Source organism: Hermetia illucens, mitochondrion (assembly GCF_905115235.1).
Source record: "Hermetia illucens voucher hsm-1 mitochondrion, complete genome".
NCBI lineage: Eukaryota > Metazoa > Arthropoda > Insecta > Diptera > Stratiomyidae > Hermetia > Hermetia illucens.
The window spans coordinates 1-15,698 of record NC_035232.1 but is presented as its reverse complement, the minus strand read 5'-3'; the positions used below and the strand labels follow the sequence as shown (position 1 = coordinate 15,698).

The window sequence follows — 15,698 nt, the reverse complement described above, 5'->3', positions numbered from 1 at the left end:
ATATTTACTAAAAAAAAATTTTTTTTTTATAAAAGTAAAATTTTTATTCAATTAAAATTAAATAATTTTATTTGGTAAACTTTAAAAAATAGTTTAATTTTATTTATGTAATAAAAAGTGGAAACGTACAATAATTAAAATTGTTGAAAAAAATAGTGAATTTATATTAAAATGACTATTATAATATAAATATATTAATTTATAAAAAAACTTTTTATTTCAACAAACTATATATATTAACTTAATCATGGAACTTATTAACTAATAATTATTTTTATAAACCCTGAAATTTTTTAGAGAAATACAATATGTTTACATATTGTATAATAAAATTTTAAATTAAATATAGTCTTTAATAATTACAATAAAATATTTTTATAACAGTAATATAATACAGTATATTATATTATTAAATTAAAATTTTATTATATATATATATAATAAGAAAAATTTAGTTATTTAAATAAAATTAGATACTTAATTGATTTAATTAAAAGTAAAATTAGTGTTTATTTTAAATATAAATTTATAACATAAAATAATAATTAATTTAAAAAAAAAAAAAAAAAAAGCACCATTACTTTAATTATTTAGAGTTGGGGGAAAAGGGGTTATTTATAAATAAAAGTTATTTATATTAAGGGTTAATATTATTAAAAGTATTAATTTTACAAAAGTATCAATAAGTAAATAATATTAAATGAATTAAAATTAAAAATTTTACTAAATTAATTAGGTAAAGTTTTATTTTGGCTTAAAGATTTATTTATAATTTATTTTACATGTAAATTTTTGTGGGGATTGATTATTAATTAAAAATTTTTAATTTTATTTTTAGTCGCAGTAATTGATATTATTTATTTAAGAAATTAAGAAATAGTAATATTATTTAATATTGGTAAAATTTGTGCCAGCAACCGCGGTTATACATAAAATGTAAATAAATCTTATTGGTAATAATTAATTTGTTAAGTTAGGTTAAGTTAATTTGTACTATATTTATTAGGTGAAATTTTAAATATGGATTAAGTTAAATTTAAAGATAATGAAGTTAGTAAATTTTAGTAATAAACTAGGATTAGATACCCTATTATTTAGAATGTAGGTTAAAAATATCTGAGTAGTAATAGTTATGTTCTTGAAACTTAAAAAATTTGGCGGTATTTTAATCTATTCAGAGGAACCTGTTCTATAATCGATAATCCACGAGGACTTTACTTAAACTTGTTTTTCAATTTGTATACCGCCGTTATAGATTATCTTATAAGAGAATTAATTTTCTTAATTTTTTTTAAAAAGTATATCAGGTCAAGGTGCAGTTTATGTTTAAGGAAGAAATGGGTTACAATAAATTTATATTTAAACGGAGGTAGAATTGAAAAATTTTACTGAAGGTGGATTTGAAAGTAAAATTATGTATATAGTTAATTTGACTTTGGCTCTAAAATATGTACACATCGCCCGTCGCTCTTATTACTTTATTAATAATATAAAATAAGATAAGTCGTAACATAGTAGAATTACTGGAAAGTGATTCTAGAATGACAATTTAAAGCTTATTTAGTAAAGCATTTCTTTTACATTGAAAAGATTATTGTGCAAATCAATATAAATTGAAGAATAGTATTTATTTATTTATTTTGTTTAAGGTGTTGTTTTGAGTATTAAAAATAATTATAACTAAGAGTGTTTAAGTATAGTTTATAGAAAAAATAATTTTAATGATAGAGTAAAGTATTGTAAAAGAATGTTGAAAAATTTTTGAAAAATTTTTATTTAAAAAGAAAATTTAATTTATTGTACCTTGTGTATCAGGGTTTATCTATTAAAATCTATTTATTATAGATTTCTCGATTTTAAAGGAGTTAATAGTTTATTTGAGTTAATGTAAAAAAATTATTTATAATAAACTGTTAGAAATGAAAAGTTATTCGGCTTTAAAGGTATCTAGTTTTTAAAGAAATAAATTTAATTTATTAATATGGGCAGAAATTTAATTGTTAAAATGTTCTGTAAATTATTAAAAGTAATTCATGGGATAAGCTGTGAATTAAAGTCTTAAAATAAGTTAATAATTTATAATAAATGTATGTTTAGAAATAGCAATCGTTAATAAATTTGTTATAATTTATTTTATTGATATATTATTTAGTTATTATTTAAGTATTTATTTAAATATTAATTTTAATTTTAAAAATTAAGCAATAATGATAAAATTAGTATAAAATGTTGTATAAGTAAATTGAACTGAAAGATTAAGTTAAAGAACTCGGCAAATTAATGAATATTCGCCTGTTTAACAAAAACATGTCTTTTTGAATTTAGTTTAAAGTCTAGCCTGCCCACTGATTGTTTTAAATGGCCGCAGTATATTAACTGTGCAAAGGTAGCATAATCATTAGTCTTTTAATTGAAGGCTTGTATGAATGGCTGAACGAGATATTAACTGTTTCAATTTAAATTTTAGAATTTTATTTTTTAGTCAAAAAGCTAAAATATAATTGAAAGACGAGAAGACCCTATAGATCTTGATAATTGATATATTAAGTTTATAAAGAATATTTAAAATTTTATATAAAGAATTATTTTATTGGGGTGATAATAAGATTTAATAAACTCTTATATAAATTAAACATAAATTAATGAATAATTGATCCATTAGTAATGATTAGTAATTTAAGTTACCTTAGGGATAACAGCGTAATTTTTTTAGAGAGTTCTTATCGATAAAAAGGATTGCGACCTCGATGTTGGATTAAGAGATAGAGTTGGGTGTAGCAGTTCAACTTTAAAGTCTGTTCGACTTTTAAATTCTTACATGATCTGAGTTCAAACCGGCGTGAGCCAGGTTGGTTTCTATCTTTAGTAAATTAAAATATTTTAGTACGAAAGGACCAAATATTTAAAATATAGTTTTTAAATTTATGAAATTTATTAATTTTAACTACTATTTTGGCAGATTAGTGCAATAAATTTAGAATTTATGTATGTAATTAAATATTACAAATAGTAAATGAATATTATAGAATTATTATTATCTTTTATTGGGAGTTTACTATTAATTATTTGTGTTTTAGTTAGAGTGGCTTTTTTGACTCTTTTAGAGCGAAAAGTGTTAGGGTACATTCAGATTCGAAAGGGACCTAATAAGGTTGGACTTATAGGAATTCCTCAGCCTTTTTGTGATGCAGTTAAGTTATTTACGAAGGAGCAAACTTACCCTTTAGTTTCTAATTATATTTCTTATTATTTTTCGCCTGTTTTTTCTTTCTTTTTGTCACTTTCGTTATGAATATGCATACCTTATCTAGTAAATTTGTATTCTTTTAATATAGGAATTTTATTTTTTTTATGTTGTACTAGCTTGGGGGCCTATACTGTAATAATTGCTGGATGGTCATCAAATTCAAATTATGCTTTATTAGGTGGGTTACGATCTGTTGCTCAGACAATTTCATATGAAGTTAGTTTGATTTTGATTTTATTATCTTTTGTGTTTTTGATTGGGGGCTATAATTTTATTGATTTTTTTTTGTATCAAAAATATATTTGATTTGTAAGTTTATCTTTTCCGTTGGGGCTGATTTGGTTTGTTTCTAGTTTAGCCGAAACTAACCGAACTCCATTCGATTTTGCTGAGGGTGAATCAGAATTAGTATCAGGGTTTAATGTAGAGTATAGAAGAGGTGGATTTGCTCTAATTTTTTTAGCGGAATATTCAAGAATTTTATTTATAAGAATACTTTTTTCTTTATTGTTTTTGGGGGGGATAATTAATAGTGTGGTGTTTTTTTTTGAACTAGTTTTTATTTCTTTTTTATTTATTTGAGTTCGGGGGACTTTACCTCGGTTTCGATATGATAAGTTAATATATTTAGCCTGAAAAAGTTTTTTACCCCTATCATTAAATTATTTAATTTTTTTTATTGGAATTAAGTTATTTTTGTTAAGATTAATTATTTGAATAAATTTTAGTAAAGTTAATAGAAAGTTACATTTCTATCCTATGTTTTCAAAACATAAGCTTATTCAAGCTCATTAACTAGTCTAAAAGGGTGTCTCATCATTTAGTAATGAGCGGATTAATAATATAATAGGAAAAATATAGAACAGTTAAAATTTGTCCTGTGAGAATGTATGGATCTTCAACAGGCCGAGCTCCAATTCAGGTTAGTAAAATTACTGTAATAGTCATAAATCAAAATAAAATTTGATTAATTGGGTAGAATTGGATTCCTCGAAATTTTCTGAGATGATAAAATGGCAAAATAAAAAGGATTGCAATTGATATAACTAGGGCAATTACTCCACCTAATTTATTCGGGATGGACCGAAGGATTGCGTAAGCAAACAAGAAGTATCATTCGGGTTGAATATGAACGGGTGTAACAAGTGGATTTGCGGGGATAAAATTATCTGGGTCTCCTAATAGATACGGATTAATTAAAGTTAATAATACAAGAGCTATTATTATGACAATGAATCCAACAATATCCTTAAATGTAAAATAGGGGTGAAATGGAATCTTGTCAATGTTAGAATTTACCCCTAATGGATTATTTGATCCAGTTTGATGGAGAAATAACAGATGAATCATAGTTATTGCGGCAACAATAAATGGAAGAATAAAATGAAACGTAAAAAATCGGGTCAGGGTTGCATTATCAACAGCAAACCCCCCTCAAATTCATTGTACCAGAGTTGTACCTAGATACGGGATGGCTGATAAAAGGTTAGTAATAACTGTTGCCCCCCAAAATGATATTTGTCCTCACGGGAGAACATAGCCTATGAAGGCAGTTCCTATTACTAGAAATAAAATTACAACTCCCACTATTCATGTGTGTATGTATAAAAATGAATTATAGTATATTCCTCGCCCAACATGGAGGTAAATGCAGATAAAAAAAAAAGAGGCTCCGTTAGCGTGCAGAGTTCGTAATAATCAACCATAGTTTACGTCTCGACAAATGTGGGTAACTCTATTGAATGCTATGTCAATGTTTGCAGTATAGTGTATGGCAAGGAAAAGTCCTGTAATAATTTGGATAATAAGACAAAGACCTAGAAGTGAACCGAAATTTCATCAAGATGAAATATTGGCAGGAGCGGGTAAATCTACTAATGCATTATTGGCAATTTTAAAAAGGGGGTGTCTTACTCGTATAGGTTTATTCATTAGTTAGAGAATATGGGACGTAGGGGTCCGTGAAAAATATTAGTAATTTTTACTACTGCAATTAGGGTAAGTAGTAAATAATTTATTAATAAAATAGTAATTATGTTTGTGGGGAAATTATAAAGGTTTATTAGTGACAGTCTGTTGGTAGGTGTGAAATTAATGGGAGTATTAAATTTAAATAAGTTGTCTATAGGGAAAATAGAAGAAACTAGGTTGTTGTCAGTAAGTAGTATAATAAAAACAATAAATGAAATACTAGTTACGACGAATATAGAAATTTTTATAGAAAAAGTGAATATTTCATTTGACGCTAAAGAGGTTACATAAATAAACAGAATTAATAATCCTCCTAAAAAAACTAAGAATAAAATATATGAGTATCAAAATGAGTTAAATATAAGACCAGTAATTAAGCACGTAAAGAATGACTGAATAAGTAATATTAATCCTATAGCTAGGGGGTGTTTTATTTGTATAAAAATTATTCTTGAAATGATAGCTATTTGGTATAAAATAATTTGAGTAATTTCAGAAAATAGTTTAAGTAAAATATTAATTTTGGGGATTAATGATAAAGAATTTCTTTTTTTCTGAAGTTTTAAAAGATATAATCTTATTTTTGGTTTACAAGACCAATGTTTTTATTAAACTATTAAAACTAATGTTAATATTAATTTATTGAGTTGTTCCTATGATTTTATTTGTGATAGGGGTTTTTGTTTTTGTTTCTAACCGGAAACATTTATTGTCTATACTTTTAAGTTTAGAATTTATTGTTTTAAGATTATTTCTGCTTTTATTTATTTATTTAAATTATTGTAGAAATGAAATATATTTCAGAATAATATTTTTGACTTTTAGAGTGTGCGAGGGGGTATTAGGTTTGTCTATACTTGTAAGAATAATTCGTACACATGGGAATGATTATTTTAATTCTTTTAGTGTTCTTCAATGTTAAAATATTTATTATTTATGGTTTTTTTGATACCTTTAAGTTTTAAGAAAAATAGATTTTGAATGGTACAGAATAGAATCTTTTTTGTTAGATTTATCTTTGTATTATTAAATTTTTACAGAAATTATTGAATGAGAATTAGATATTTTATAGGGTGTGATGTAATATCTTATGGTTTAATTCTTTTGAGTATATGAATTAGTGGTCTAATAATTATGGCTAGTAGTTTAATTTACAATAGAAATAACTATCGTAATTTTTTTTTATTAAATGTTGTGTTTTTGTTGCTGTTTCTTTATTTAATATTTAGAAGAATAAATATCTTTATGTTTTATTTATGTTTTGAAAGAAGCTTAATTCCTACTTTATTTTTGATTTTAGGGTGGGGGTATCAGCCTGAGCGACTTCAGGCCGGTATTTATTTGCTGTTTTATACTTTGCTTGCCTCTCTTCCGATGCTGTTAGGAATTTTCTATGTCTATAGAAGTTTAGGAACTATGAGATTTTATTTATTAATCAATATAAAAATTGAGTTAAATTTATTTTATTTTTGTATAATTTTAGCATTTTTGGTAAAAATACCAATATTTATGGTTCATTTGTGGTTGCCTAAGGCCCATGTAGAGGCTCCAGTTTCTGGTTCAATAATTTTGGCTGGAGTTCTTTTGAAATTAGGGGGCTATGGACTTTTACGGGTTTTTAGATTTTTACAATTTACAGGTTTAAAGTTTAATTTTGTATGAATAACAATTAGATTGATTGGGGGTGTATTGGTTAGCTTAATTTGTTTACGCCAAACTGACTTAAAGGCTTTAATTGCTTATTCATCTGTGGCTCACATGGGTATTGTATTAGGAGGTTTAATAACTATAACTTACTGGGGATTATGTGGTTCCTATACATTAATAATTGCCCATGGTCTCTGTTCTTCCGGGTTGTTTAGAATCGCAAATATGTCCTATGAACGATTGGGCAGTCGTAGAATATTTATTAATCGTGGGTTGTTAAATTTTATACCTAGATTAGCTTTATGGTGATTTCTTCTTAGTTCAGCAAATATAGCGGCTCCTCCGACCTTAAATTTACTGGGTGAAATTAGTTTATTAAATAGAATTGTCGGGTGGTCGTGATTAAGAATATTATCTTTGAGATTAATTTCGTTTTTTAGAGCTGCATACGGACTTTATCTTTATTCATATACTCAGCATGGAAGGGTTTATTCAGGGGCTTATAGAAGAAGTAACGGGAAAATTCGGGAGTATTTAATTTTATTTTTACATTGATTTCCTTTAAATTTATTAATTATGAGGGGGGAATCTTGTTTTTTATGACTTTAATTTAAATAGTTTAATTAAAATATTGATTTGTGGTGTCAGTGATATGAATTTTATTCATTTTAAATCGTGAAATATATTTCAATTTGCTTTATTAGTTTTATTATTTTGTTTATAATTAGAATGTTGTGTTTTTATTTGAGTTTAAACTGTCTTTTGTTTGACAGAGTAACTTTTATTGAATGAGAAGTAGTTAATTTAAACTCGTCAAGAATTGTAATAACTTTTTTGTGAGATTGAATGAGTTTATTATTTATATCTTTTGTTTTGTTAATTTCTTCATTAGTAATTTATTATAGACGGGAGTATATAAGTAGAGATTTTAATATTAATCGATTTATTATGCTTGTATTAATGTTTGTGTTGTCAATAATGCTTTTAATTATTAGACCAAATTTAATTAGAATTTTATTGGGATGAGACGGACTGGGGCTAGTTTCGTATTGTTTAGTTATTTATTTCCAAAATGTAAAGTCTTTTAATGCAGGGATGTTAACTGCGTTGTCTAACCGAATTGGGGATGTGGCTTTACTGTTAGCTATTGCCTGAATATTAAATTACGGAAGATGAAATTATATTTTTTATCTTGAATTAATAAAGATAGACTATGAAATAATAATTATTGGGGGATTAGTAATTTTGGCTGCAATAACAAAAAGTGCCCAGATTCCGTTTTCTTCTTGGTTACCGGCTGCAATAGCTGCTCCCACACCTGTTTCAGCTTTAGTTCATTCTTCAACCTTAGTAACTGCGGGGGTTTATTTATTAATTCGGTTTAATATGTTAATTGATGGAACGTGAATAGCAACTGTGCTTTTATTAATTGGTGGACTTACAATGTTTATATCGGGGCTGGGGGCTAATTTTGAATTTGATCTAAAAAAGATTATTGCTCTTTCTACTTTAAGACAATTGGGGTTAATGATTAGAATCTTATCTATAGGGTTTCCTAAATTGGCTTTTTTTCATTTGTTGACTCATGCATTATTTAAGGCTCTTTTATTTATATGTGCTGGGGCTATTATTCATAATATAAATAATTCTCAGGATATTCGAAGCATAGGAAATTTAGCAACACATATACCTTTGACTGTAAGATGTCTAAATGTGGCTAATTTAGCTCTTTGTGGAATACCCTTTTTAGCGGGATTTTATTCTAAGGATATAATTTTAGAGTTGGTTTTAATATCTTATACTAATTACTTAATTTTTTTTTTGTTTTTTTTTTCTACAGGGCTTACAGTGTGTTATTCATTTCGATTAGTTTTTTATAGTTTAACTGGACACTTAAATTGTAGTTCTATACATTATTTAAGAGACGAGGGATGAACTATGTTACGAGGAATAATAGGACTGATGATTATAAGAATTGTAGGGGGGAGAATACTAAATTGATTAATCTTTCCTGTTCCTAGAGCTATTGTTTTACCGTTATTTTTAAAGCTGTTAACTTTATTTGTTTGTATTGTGGGAGCAGTTAGAGGGTATACAATTTCTAATGTTTCAATTTACTTTAATAATAAGTCTTTATTATTATATAATGTTTCTGTATTTTCTGGGTCAATATGGTTTATACCGTATATTTCGACTTATGGAATTATTGTGTATCCTTTAAAGTTAGGGATAGCAAGATTTAGGGGGATAGATCAGGGATGATCTGAATATGCTGGTGGACAAATGATTTATTATTTATTAAGAAAGTATTCAAATTATTATCAGATCATGCAGGGTAATAATTTAAAATTTTATTTGTTGACTTTTACTTTATGAATGGTTATGTTTATAGTATTGAGTGTAACTTAGGTTAATTTAAGTATCTTATGTTTAGAGTATAACATTGAAGCTGTTATTGAGGTTGATTAACCCTTAAATAATTTAATAATAACTTTTAGTAATTTATAAAAGAATTAATCTTTATTTTTACAATGAAAATGTAATGTTTTTGATAAACTATATAAATGGCTTTGCAGAAATATTAATGGAATTTAACCATTAAAGAAAAAAGTTAGCAGCTTTATCTTGTTCATCATATTTCCTTAATTGGAAAATAATTTCAATGATATCATTAACAATGATAGGCCTCTGTTTTGGCTTCAATTAAAGAATAAGGATAAAAGTTATCTAAGATTAGGTCGAAACTAATTGCAATAAATCGCTTCATATTCAAGGAAGACTAAAGCATAGTACTTTTTGAATGCAAATCAAATGTTATAATTAACTACAACCCTAATTTTAAGTTAGGAAGATCATTCAAGGGCGCCCTGGTTTCATTCATGATATAGTCCAAACAATAAAATAACAATAAATAAGACTACTCTGTAAGACCAAACTATTATGTTTGAAGTATAAATAATTGGAATAACAGGTAAAATTAGGGCAATTTCTACATCAAAGATTAAAAAAATAATGGCAATAAGAAAAAATCGGAGGGAAAAGGGCAGGCGAGAAGAGCTTTTAGGATCAAATCCACATTCAAATGGAGAAGCTTTTTCTCGGTCAACAATAGTTTTTTTAGAGAGTACAGACGCTAGAATTATTACTACTGATGAGATAATTAAAATGATTGATATTATAAATAATATTGAAAGAATTATTTATACTAAAATAATCTAGACCTTATGATTGGAAGTCATATATACTTTTATACTATATAAATAAGGTTTAACCTCCTCATCAGTAGATAGATACATAGAGGAATAGTCATACAATATCAACAAAATGTCAATATCAAGCAGCGGCTTCGAATCCGAAGTGATGAGTTTTAGAAAAATGGTGATTGATATGGCGGATTAAGCATACTATAAGGAATGTTGTTCCAATTAGAACATGAATACCGTGGAATCCTGTAGCCATAAAAAATGTTGAGCCGTAGACTGCGTCAGCAATAGTAAAAGGGGCTTCAATATATTCATAGGCTTGAAGAATGGTAAAATAAACACCTAGAAGAACTGTAAAAAATAATCCTTGTGTAGCTTGGGAATGATTTCCTTCTATTAAACTATGGTGAGCTCATGTAACTGTAACACCCGAAGCTAAAAGAATAGCTGTATTTAGAAGAGGAATTTGGAATGGATTAAATGGAATAATTCCTATAGGAGGTCAAGTTATTCCTAATTCTACTGTAGGGGATAGGCTACTGTGGAAGAATGCTCAAAAGAATGAAACAAAAAAGAATACTTCAGAAACAATAAATAAAATTATTCCTCATCGTAAACCAATGGTGACGGGATAAGTATGAAGACCTTGAAAGGTTCCTTCTCGGGAGATATCTCGTCATCATTGGTATATTGTTAAAATAGTAATAATATTACCTAGAAGGAAAAGAGAAATATCATAATGGTGAAACCATTTAACTAGTCCTGATACTGTAGTTATAGCTCCAATGGCTCCTGTTAGGGGTCAAGGTCTATAATCCACTAAGTGGAATGGATGATTTGAGTGTGTTGACATTTTAAACTACTTCTCTAGAATATAAAGTTCTTAGTACGGCAAATACATAGGATTGAATAATTGCGACGGCAGATTCAAGAACTAATAAAGCAATTTGTCCAATTAAAAGAAGGGTGACTAAAATTATAGATATTGAAGGGCCGGTATTTCCTAAAAGGGTTAATAGAAGGTGACCAGCAATTATATTAGCGGCTAATCGAACAGCTAGGGTACCTGGGCGAATTATATTTCTAATAGTTTCAATACAGACTATAAATGGTATAAGAACGGCTGGGGTTCCTTGAGGGACTAGATGTGCAAATATATGCTGGGTATGATTAATTCAGCCGTATAATATAAATCTTACTCAAAGAGGAAGAGCAAGGGCAAGTGTAAGAGTTAAATGACTTGTTCTAGTAAAAATATACGGAAATAGACCTAAGAAATTATTAAATAAAATTATTGAAAATAGAGACACGAAGATGAATGTTCTTCCGTTATGATTCGAATCCTTTAATAGGGTTTTAAATTCATTATGAAGAGTTAATAAAATATTATTTCAAATAATGTTATATCGGGATGGCATGATTCAGTATATAGACGGAATTATTAGTAATCCAATAAATGTACTTAGTCAATTTAATGAAAGATTAAAAATTCTTGAAGAAGGATCAAATACAGAAAATAAATTAGTTATCATTTTCAGTTAAGTGCTGATGTTGAAGTATCTGTTGACTGAGCTTGGGGGATTTTAGGTATATTATTAAAGAAATTATAATAATTTAAAATATTAAATAAAATAAAAGTTAGGGAAAAAATGATAAATAAGAGTAACCATCTAATTGGGGCTATTTGAGGAATCAAAAAATATTAATTTTTAATAATTTTAGTTTGACATACTAATGTTATAACTTTAACTAATTTTTTCATTAGAAGTAGGTGCTATTCTACTATAAAGTGGTTTAAGAGACCATTACTTGCTTTCAGTCATCTAATGAAATTAATTTAAAGACGAAATTCATTTAATGAAAAAATTGGTTGGAACTCTTTCGATAACAATAGGTATAAAACTATGGTTAGCTCCGCAGATTTCTGAACATTGGCCAAAGAAAAGTCCGGGCCGATTAATTATGAAGTTGGTTTGATTAAGTCGTCCTGGGGTTCCGTCTACCTTTACACCAAGGGCTGGAATTGTTCATGAATGGATTACATCAGCGGCTGTTACAAGAATACGAATCTGTGAATTTATGGGCAGAACAACACGATTGTCAACATCTAATAAGCGAAATCCATCTGTTGATAGGTCATTTGTTGGAATTATGTAAGAGTCAAATTCAATATCTAGAAAGTCTGAATATTCATAACTTCAGTACCATTGATGACCAATAGATTTTAATGTTAGTACAGGTTCATTAATTTCGTCTAGTAAATAAAGTAACCGAAGGGAGGGTATGGCGATAAATAGTAAAATAATAGCGGGGAGAATAGTTCAAATTAATTCAATAGTTTGACCATGGAGAAGGAATCGGTTAGTGTAGGAGTTAAAAAATAGTATAAATATTAAGTAACCGACTAAAATAGTAATTATGATTAAAATTAAAAGAGCGTGATCATGGAAAAATGTAAGTTGTTCTATTAGGGGGGAGGCTCTATCTTGAAGACCTAAATTAGCTCATGTTGGCATTGTTTCTAATAAAAGAAAAATCTTTATATATGGAGCTTAAATCCATTGCACTAATCTGCCATATTAGAATAAGTGTATTAATTAGTTAATAGCGGTAGTTCTGAATAACTGTGTTCAGCGGGTGGGGTATTTTGGTATCACTCAATTGAAGAAGAGAGTTGAACAGGGTAAATTACAGTTCGTTGAGTAATTATACTTTCTCAAATAATGTAAAGGAAAAATAGAATAGCTAGAAGTGAAATTGTAGATCCAATTGTAGACACAATATTTCAGGCTGTGTAAGCGTCTGGATAGTCAGAGTACCGACGTGGTATACCTGCTAGTCCTAGGAAATGCTGAGGGAAGAAAGTTAAATTTACTCCTACAAATATAATAAGAAATTGACTTTTTAATCATTTAGGATTTAAAGTTAATCCTGTAAATAATGGATATCAATGCACAAATCCTCCTATGATAGCAAATACTGCTCCTATAGAAAGTACATAGTGGAAATGGGCTACGACATAATATGTGTCATGGAGAATAATATCAATTGATGAATTAGCAAGAACAACTCCTGTTAATCCCCCTACTGTAAATAAGAATACAAATCCTAGTGCTCAAATAATTGCGGGTGAATAGGATATTTGTGTTCCATGAAGGGTAGCTAATCAACTGAAAATTTTAATTCCTGTAGGAACGGCAATAATTATTGTAGCTGAAGTGAAATAAGCCCGGGTGTCAACATCTATTCCTACTGTAAATATATGGTGAGCTCATACAATGAATCCTAATAGACCAATGGCTAATATAGCATAAATTATTCCTAGGGATCCAAATGTTTCCTTTTTACCACATTCTTGACTAATAATATGGGAAATTATACCAAATCCTGGCAAAATTAAGATATAAACTTCTGGGTGTCCGAAGAATCAAAATAAATGTTGATAAAGAATGGGATCTCCTCCTCCGGCTGGGTCGAAGAAAGAAGTATTTAAATTTCGATCTGTTAATAATATGGTAATAGCTCCAGCAAGAACAGGAAGTGACAGAAGGAGAAGTACTGCTGTAATTACTACTGATCAAACAAATAGAGGTATTCGATCAAATGTAATTCCTGTCGATCGCATATTGATTACTGTTGTAATAAAATTTACAGCCCCTAAAATTGAAGAAATCCCGGCTAAGTGAAGGGAAAAAATAGCTAGGTCAACTGAAGCTCCACTATGAGCAATACCAGCGGCTAAGGGGGGGTAGACAGTTCAACCGGTTCCTGCTCCGGCATCTACTATAGAAGAGGCTAATAAAAGAGTGAGAGAGGGGGGAAGTAACCAGAAACTTATGTTATTTATTCGTGGGAAAGCTATATCAGGGGCTCCTAATATTAGGGGAACAAGTCAATTACCAAATCCACCAATTATAATTGGCATTACTATAAAGAAAATTATTACAAAAGCATGGGCAGTAACAATTACGTTATAAATTTGGTCATCTCCAATTAAAGCTCCTGGATGACCTAATTCGGCTCGAATAAGAATTCTTAAAGAAGTTCCCACTATACCAGCTCAGGCTCCAAAGATAAAATATAATGTACCAATATCTTTATGATTTGTTGAAAAAAGTCATTGTCGCGATTAAATGGCTGAATAATAGGCGATAGATTGTAAATCTATTTATGAGAAAAGTTCTCTTTGATCATGGGCTTTATAGTCAATAATGATATTAGACTGCAATTCTAAAGGAGTAATAAAATTACTAAGGCTTAAAAGGCTTCTACTTATATTTATAGCTTTGAAGGCTATTAGTTTATTTAACTTAAAGCCTTTCTTAAAAAATAAAAATTAACAGGGAAATTAAAGGTAGGCCTATAGTTGAGATGAAGGAGAAAATCAAACTTGTTTTGTTTGGTAAAGTTCTGACAGGAATAATTTTGATTCATGAGTGTTCGGTTTTTCCTAAAAGGAAAGCGGGGTAACAAAGACGTAAATAAAAAAATAGGGTAATTAGAGAGGATATAATTAAAACAAAGGTTATAAATATATAATTTATGGTTGAAAGTTGTTGAATAATTATTCATTTGGGGAAAAATCCTAAAAAGGGTGGTAAACCACCTAACGATAGCAAGTTAATAAATAGGCAAAATTTTAAAATTGTTGACTGAATTGATAGAGAATAAATTTGATTTAGGTGGAAAGTTTTAAATAGGTTAAATATAAAAATAATTGCTGTGGATAAGAATACATAGAAAATAAAGTAGATTAATCAAAGTTTATTAGAATCTGCTATAGCCGCTAATATTCATCCTAAGTGATTAATTGATGAAAACGCTATAAGCTTACGGAGTGATGTTTGGTTTAGGCCTCCTAAGGCTCCGACTAGAGCGGATGAAATAATAAAAAAGATTATTAAGTTTAGAGAATAAATATATGTGACAAGAACAAGAGGGGCAATTTTTTGTCAGGTTATTAAAATAAGAGAATTTGTTCATCTTAATCCGTCTATGACAGACGGGAATCAGAAATGGAATGGGGCGGTTCCTCTTTTAATTAATAGAGCTGTAGTAATGAGGTTGTTATAATTTAGTACTAATTGTGGAAATATATTGGTTTTTAACATACTAATAATTACTGCAACTAAGAAGATAGAGGAAGCAATTGCTTGTGTTAAGAAGTACTTAAGAGCTGTTTCTGAGGACAATAAATTGTTTGTTCTATTCATTAGGGGGATAAATGAAAGTAAATTAATTTCTAGTCCTATTCAAGCTCTAAGCCATGAGGATGATGAGATTGTAATTAATGTTCCTCTAATTAGAGTAAGAAAAAAGAGAATCTTAGTGGAATTATTAAAAATTAAAAAGAAAAGGATTATAACCTTTATAAATGGGGTATGAACCCAGTAGCTTAATTAGCTTATCTTTTTATATTTATTGATAAAATGAGGTCGTGTGTGTATCAGAAGTATATAATTCTTACAGTAGAATGGGTGAGTGTAGTATATTTTAGTGTACGAGGCACAAAAGTTTTTGATACTTTTAGAAACAGTTTAATTCTGTTAAATATAAATAAACACAATGAATATAATTATAAATTATTTTATTTACCCTATCAAGGTAACCCTTTAATCAGGCAATTCATT

At 28.1% G+C, this 15,698-nt stretch overlaps 13 protein-coding genes and 24 non-coding genes across 37 annotated transcripts, besides 1 other annotated feature; 14 read left to right on the top strand and 23 right to left on the bottom strand. All coding sequences in view use genetic code 5, as the record gives it.

The window, feature by feature from the left end:
• Positions 1-736: a D loop.
• On the top strand, positions 737-1,545 carry CGW64_mgr01. Its single transcript has one exon. It is a non-coding gene; the product is annotated as a 12S ribosomal RNA (ribosomal RNA).
• CGW64_mgt22 lies at positions 1,546-1,617 on the top strand. Its single transcript has one exon. It is a non-coding gene; the product is annotated as a tRNA-Val (tRNA).
• Positions 1,618-2,945, top strand: CGW64_mgr02. Its single transcript has one exon. It is a non-coding gene; the product is annotated as a 16S ribosomal RNA (ribosomal RNA).
• A 1-nt stretch (position 2,946) lies between these two features.
• CGW64_mgt21 lies at positions 2,947-3,012 on the top strand. The gene has a single exon. It is a non-coding gene; the product is annotated as a tRNA-Leu (tRNA).
• A 1-nt stretch (position 3,013) lies between these two features.
• Positions 3,014-4,042, top strand: ND1 (NADH dehydrogenase subunit 1). The gene has a single exon. It carries the CDS (start codon positions 3,014-3,016, stop codon positions 4,040-4,042), a length of 1,029 nt encoding a protein of 342 aa, YP_009390196.1.
• On the bottom strand, positions 3,978-4,044 carry CGW64_mgt20. Its single transcript has one exon. It is a non-coding gene; the product is annotated as a tRNA-Ser (tRNA).
• Positions 4,043-5,179, bottom strand: CYTB (cytochrome b). Its single transcript has one exon. It carries the CDS (start codon positions 5,177-5,179, stop codon positions 4,043-4,045), a length of 1,137 nt encoding a protein of 378 aa, YP_009390195.1.
• Positions 5,179-5,709, bottom strand: ND6 (NADH dehydrogenase subunit 6). Its single transcript has one exon. It carries the CDS (start codon positions 5,707-5,709, stop codon positions 5,179-5,181), a length of 531 nt encoding a protein of 176 aa, YP_009390194.1.
• A 2-nt stretch (positions 5,710-5,711) lies between these two features.
• Positions 5,712-5,776, top strand: CGW64_mgt19. The gene has a single exon. It is a non-coding gene; the product is annotated as a tRNA-Pro (tRNA).
• Positions 5,777-5,841, bottom strand: CGW64_mgt18. The gene has a single exon. It is a non-coding gene; the product is annotated as a tRNA-Thr (tRNA).
• Positions 5,842-5,843: 2 nt separating this feature from the next.
• Positions 5,844-6,140, top strand: ND4L (NADH dehydrogenase subunit 4L). Its single transcript has one exon. It carries the CDS (start codon positions 5,844-5,846, stop codon positions 6,138-6,140), a length of 297 nt encoding a protein of 98 aa, YP_009390193.1.
• On the top strand, positions 6,134-7,474 carry ND4 (NADH dehydrogenase subunit 4). Its single transcript has one exon. It carries the CDS (start codon positions 6,134-6,136, stop codon positions 7,472-7,474), a length of 1,341 nt encoding a protein of 446 aa, YP_009390192.1.
• On the top strand, positions 7,474-7,540 carry CGW64_mgt17. The gene has a single exon. It is a non-coding gene; the product is annotated as a tRNA-His (tRNA).
• A 15-nt stretch (positions 7,541-7,555) lies between these two features.
• On the top strand, positions 7,556-9,274 carry ND5 (NADH dehydrogenase subunit 5). The gene has a single exon. It carries the CDS (start codon positions 7,556-7,558, stop codon positions 9,272-9,274), a length of 1,719 nt encoding a protein of 572 aa, YP_009390191.1.
• Positions 9,275-9,278: 4 nt separating this feature from the next.
• Positions 9,279-9,344, top strand: CGW64_mgt16. Its single transcript has one exon. It is a non-coding gene; the product is annotated as a tRNA-Phe (tRNA).
• Positions 9,345-9,364: 20 nt separating this feature from the next.
• Positions 9,365-9,431, bottom strand: CGW64_mgt15. The gene has a single exon. It is a non-coding gene; the product is annotated as a tRNA-Glu (tRNA).
• An 8-nt stretch (positions 9,432-9,439) lies between these two features.
• CGW64_mgt14 lies at positions 9,440-9,506 on the bottom strand. The gene has a single exon. It is a non-coding gene; the product is annotated as a tRNA-Ser (tRNA).
• Positions 9,507-9,572, bottom strand: CGW64_mgt13. Its single transcript has one exon. It is a non-coding gene; the product is annotated as a tRNA-Asn (tRNA).
• On the bottom strand, positions 9,573-9,636 carry CGW64_mgt12. Its single transcript has one exon. It is a non-coding gene; the product is annotated as a tRNA-Arg (tRNA).
• Positions 9,637-9,699, bottom strand: CGW64_mgt11. The gene has a single exon. It is a non-coding gene; the product is annotated as a tRNA-Ala (tRNA).
• A 9-nt stretch (positions 9,700-9,708) lies between these two features.
• ND3 (NADH dehydrogenase subunit 3) lies at positions 9,709-10,062 on the bottom strand. Its single transcript has one exon. The coding sequence runs from the start codon at positions 10,060-10,062 to the stop codon at positions 9,709-9,711; it is 354 nt and encodes a 117-aa protein (YP_009390190.1).
• Positions 10,063-10,127, bottom strand: CGW64_mgt10. Its single transcript has one exon. It is a non-coding gene; the product is annotated as a tRNA-Gly (tRNA).
• A 5-nt stretch (positions 10,128-10,132) lies between these two features.
• On the bottom strand, positions 10,133-10,921 carry COX3 (cytochrome c oxidase subunit III). Its single transcript has one exon. It carries the CDS (start codon positions 10,919-10,921, stop codon positions 10,133-10,135), a length of 789 nt encoding a protein of 262 aa, YP_009390189.1.
• A 1-nt stretch (position 10,922) lies between these two features.
• ATP6 (ATP synthase F0 subunit 6) lies at positions 10,923-11,600 on the bottom strand. The gene has a single exon. It carries the CDS (start codon positions 11,598-11,600, stop codon positions 10,923-10,925), a length of 678 nt encoding a protein of 225 aa, YP_009390188.1.
• Positions 11,594-11,761, bottom strand: ATP8 (ATP synthase F0 subunit 8). The gene has a single exon. The coding sequence runs from the start codon at positions 11,759-11,761 to the stop codon at positions 11,594-11,596; it is 168 nt and encodes a 55-aa protein (YP_009390187.1).
• CGW64_mgt09 lies at positions 11,762-11,827 on the bottom strand. The gene has a single exon. It is a non-coding gene; the product is annotated as a tRNA-Asp (tRNA).
• On the bottom strand, positions 11,828-11,897 carry CGW64_mgt08. Its single transcript has one exon. It is a non-coding gene; the product is annotated as a tRNA-Lys (tRNA).
• A 3-nt stretch (positions 11,898-11,900) lies between these two features.
• COX2 (cytochrome c oxidase subunit II) lies at positions 11,901-12,584 on the bottom strand. The gene has a single exon. It carries the CDS (start codon positions 12,582-12,584, stop codon positions 11,901-11,903), a length of 684 nt encoding a protein of 227 aa, YP_009390186.1.
• A 3-nt stretch (positions 12,585-12,587) lies between these two features.
• CGW64_mgt07 lies at positions 12,588-12,652 on the bottom strand. Its single transcript has one exon. It is a non-coding gene; the product is annotated as a tRNA-Leu (tRNA).
• A 9-nt stretch (positions 12,653-12,661) lies between these two features.
• COX1 (cytochrome c oxidase subunit I) lies at positions 12,662-14,197 on the bottom strand (the record flags this gene model as incomplete). Its single annotated transcript has 1 exon — positions 12,662-14,197. A coding segment is annotated over one exon (1,536 nt), but the record flags the coding sequence as incomplete, so codon positions are not given.
• On the top strand, positions 14,196-14,261 carry CGW64_mgt06. Its single transcript has one exon. It is a non-coding gene; the product is annotated as a tRNA-Tyr (tRNA).
• Positions 14,262-14,263: 2 nt separating this feature from the next.
• Positions 14,264-14,327, top strand: CGW64_mgt05. Its single transcript has one exon. It is a non-coding gene; the product is annotated as a tRNA-Cys (tRNA).
• On the bottom strand, positions 14,320-14,388 carry CGW64_mgt04. The gene has a single exon. It is a non-coding gene; the product is annotated as a tRNA-Trp (tRNA).
• Positions 14,389-14,390: 2 nt separating this feature from the next.
• Positions 14,391-15,413, bottom strand: ND2 (NADH dehydrogenase subunit 2). Its single transcript has one exon. It carries the CDS (start codon positions 15,411-15,413, stop codon positions 14,391-14,393), a length of 1,023 nt encoding a protein of 340 aa, YP_009390184.1.
• CGW64_mgt03 lies at positions 15,414-15,482 on the bottom strand. The gene has a single exon. It is a non-coding gene; the product is annotated as a tRNA-Met (tRNA).
• Positions 15,483-15,555: 73 nt separating this feature from the next.
• On the top strand, positions 15,556-15,624 carry CGW64_mgt02. The gene has a single exon. It is a non-coding gene; the product is annotated as a tRNA-Gln (tRNA).
• Positions 15,625-15,631: 7 nt separating this feature from the next.
• On the bottom strand, positions 15,632-15,698 carry CGW64_mgt01. The gene has a single exon. It is a non-coding gene; the product is annotated as a tRNA-Ile (tRNA).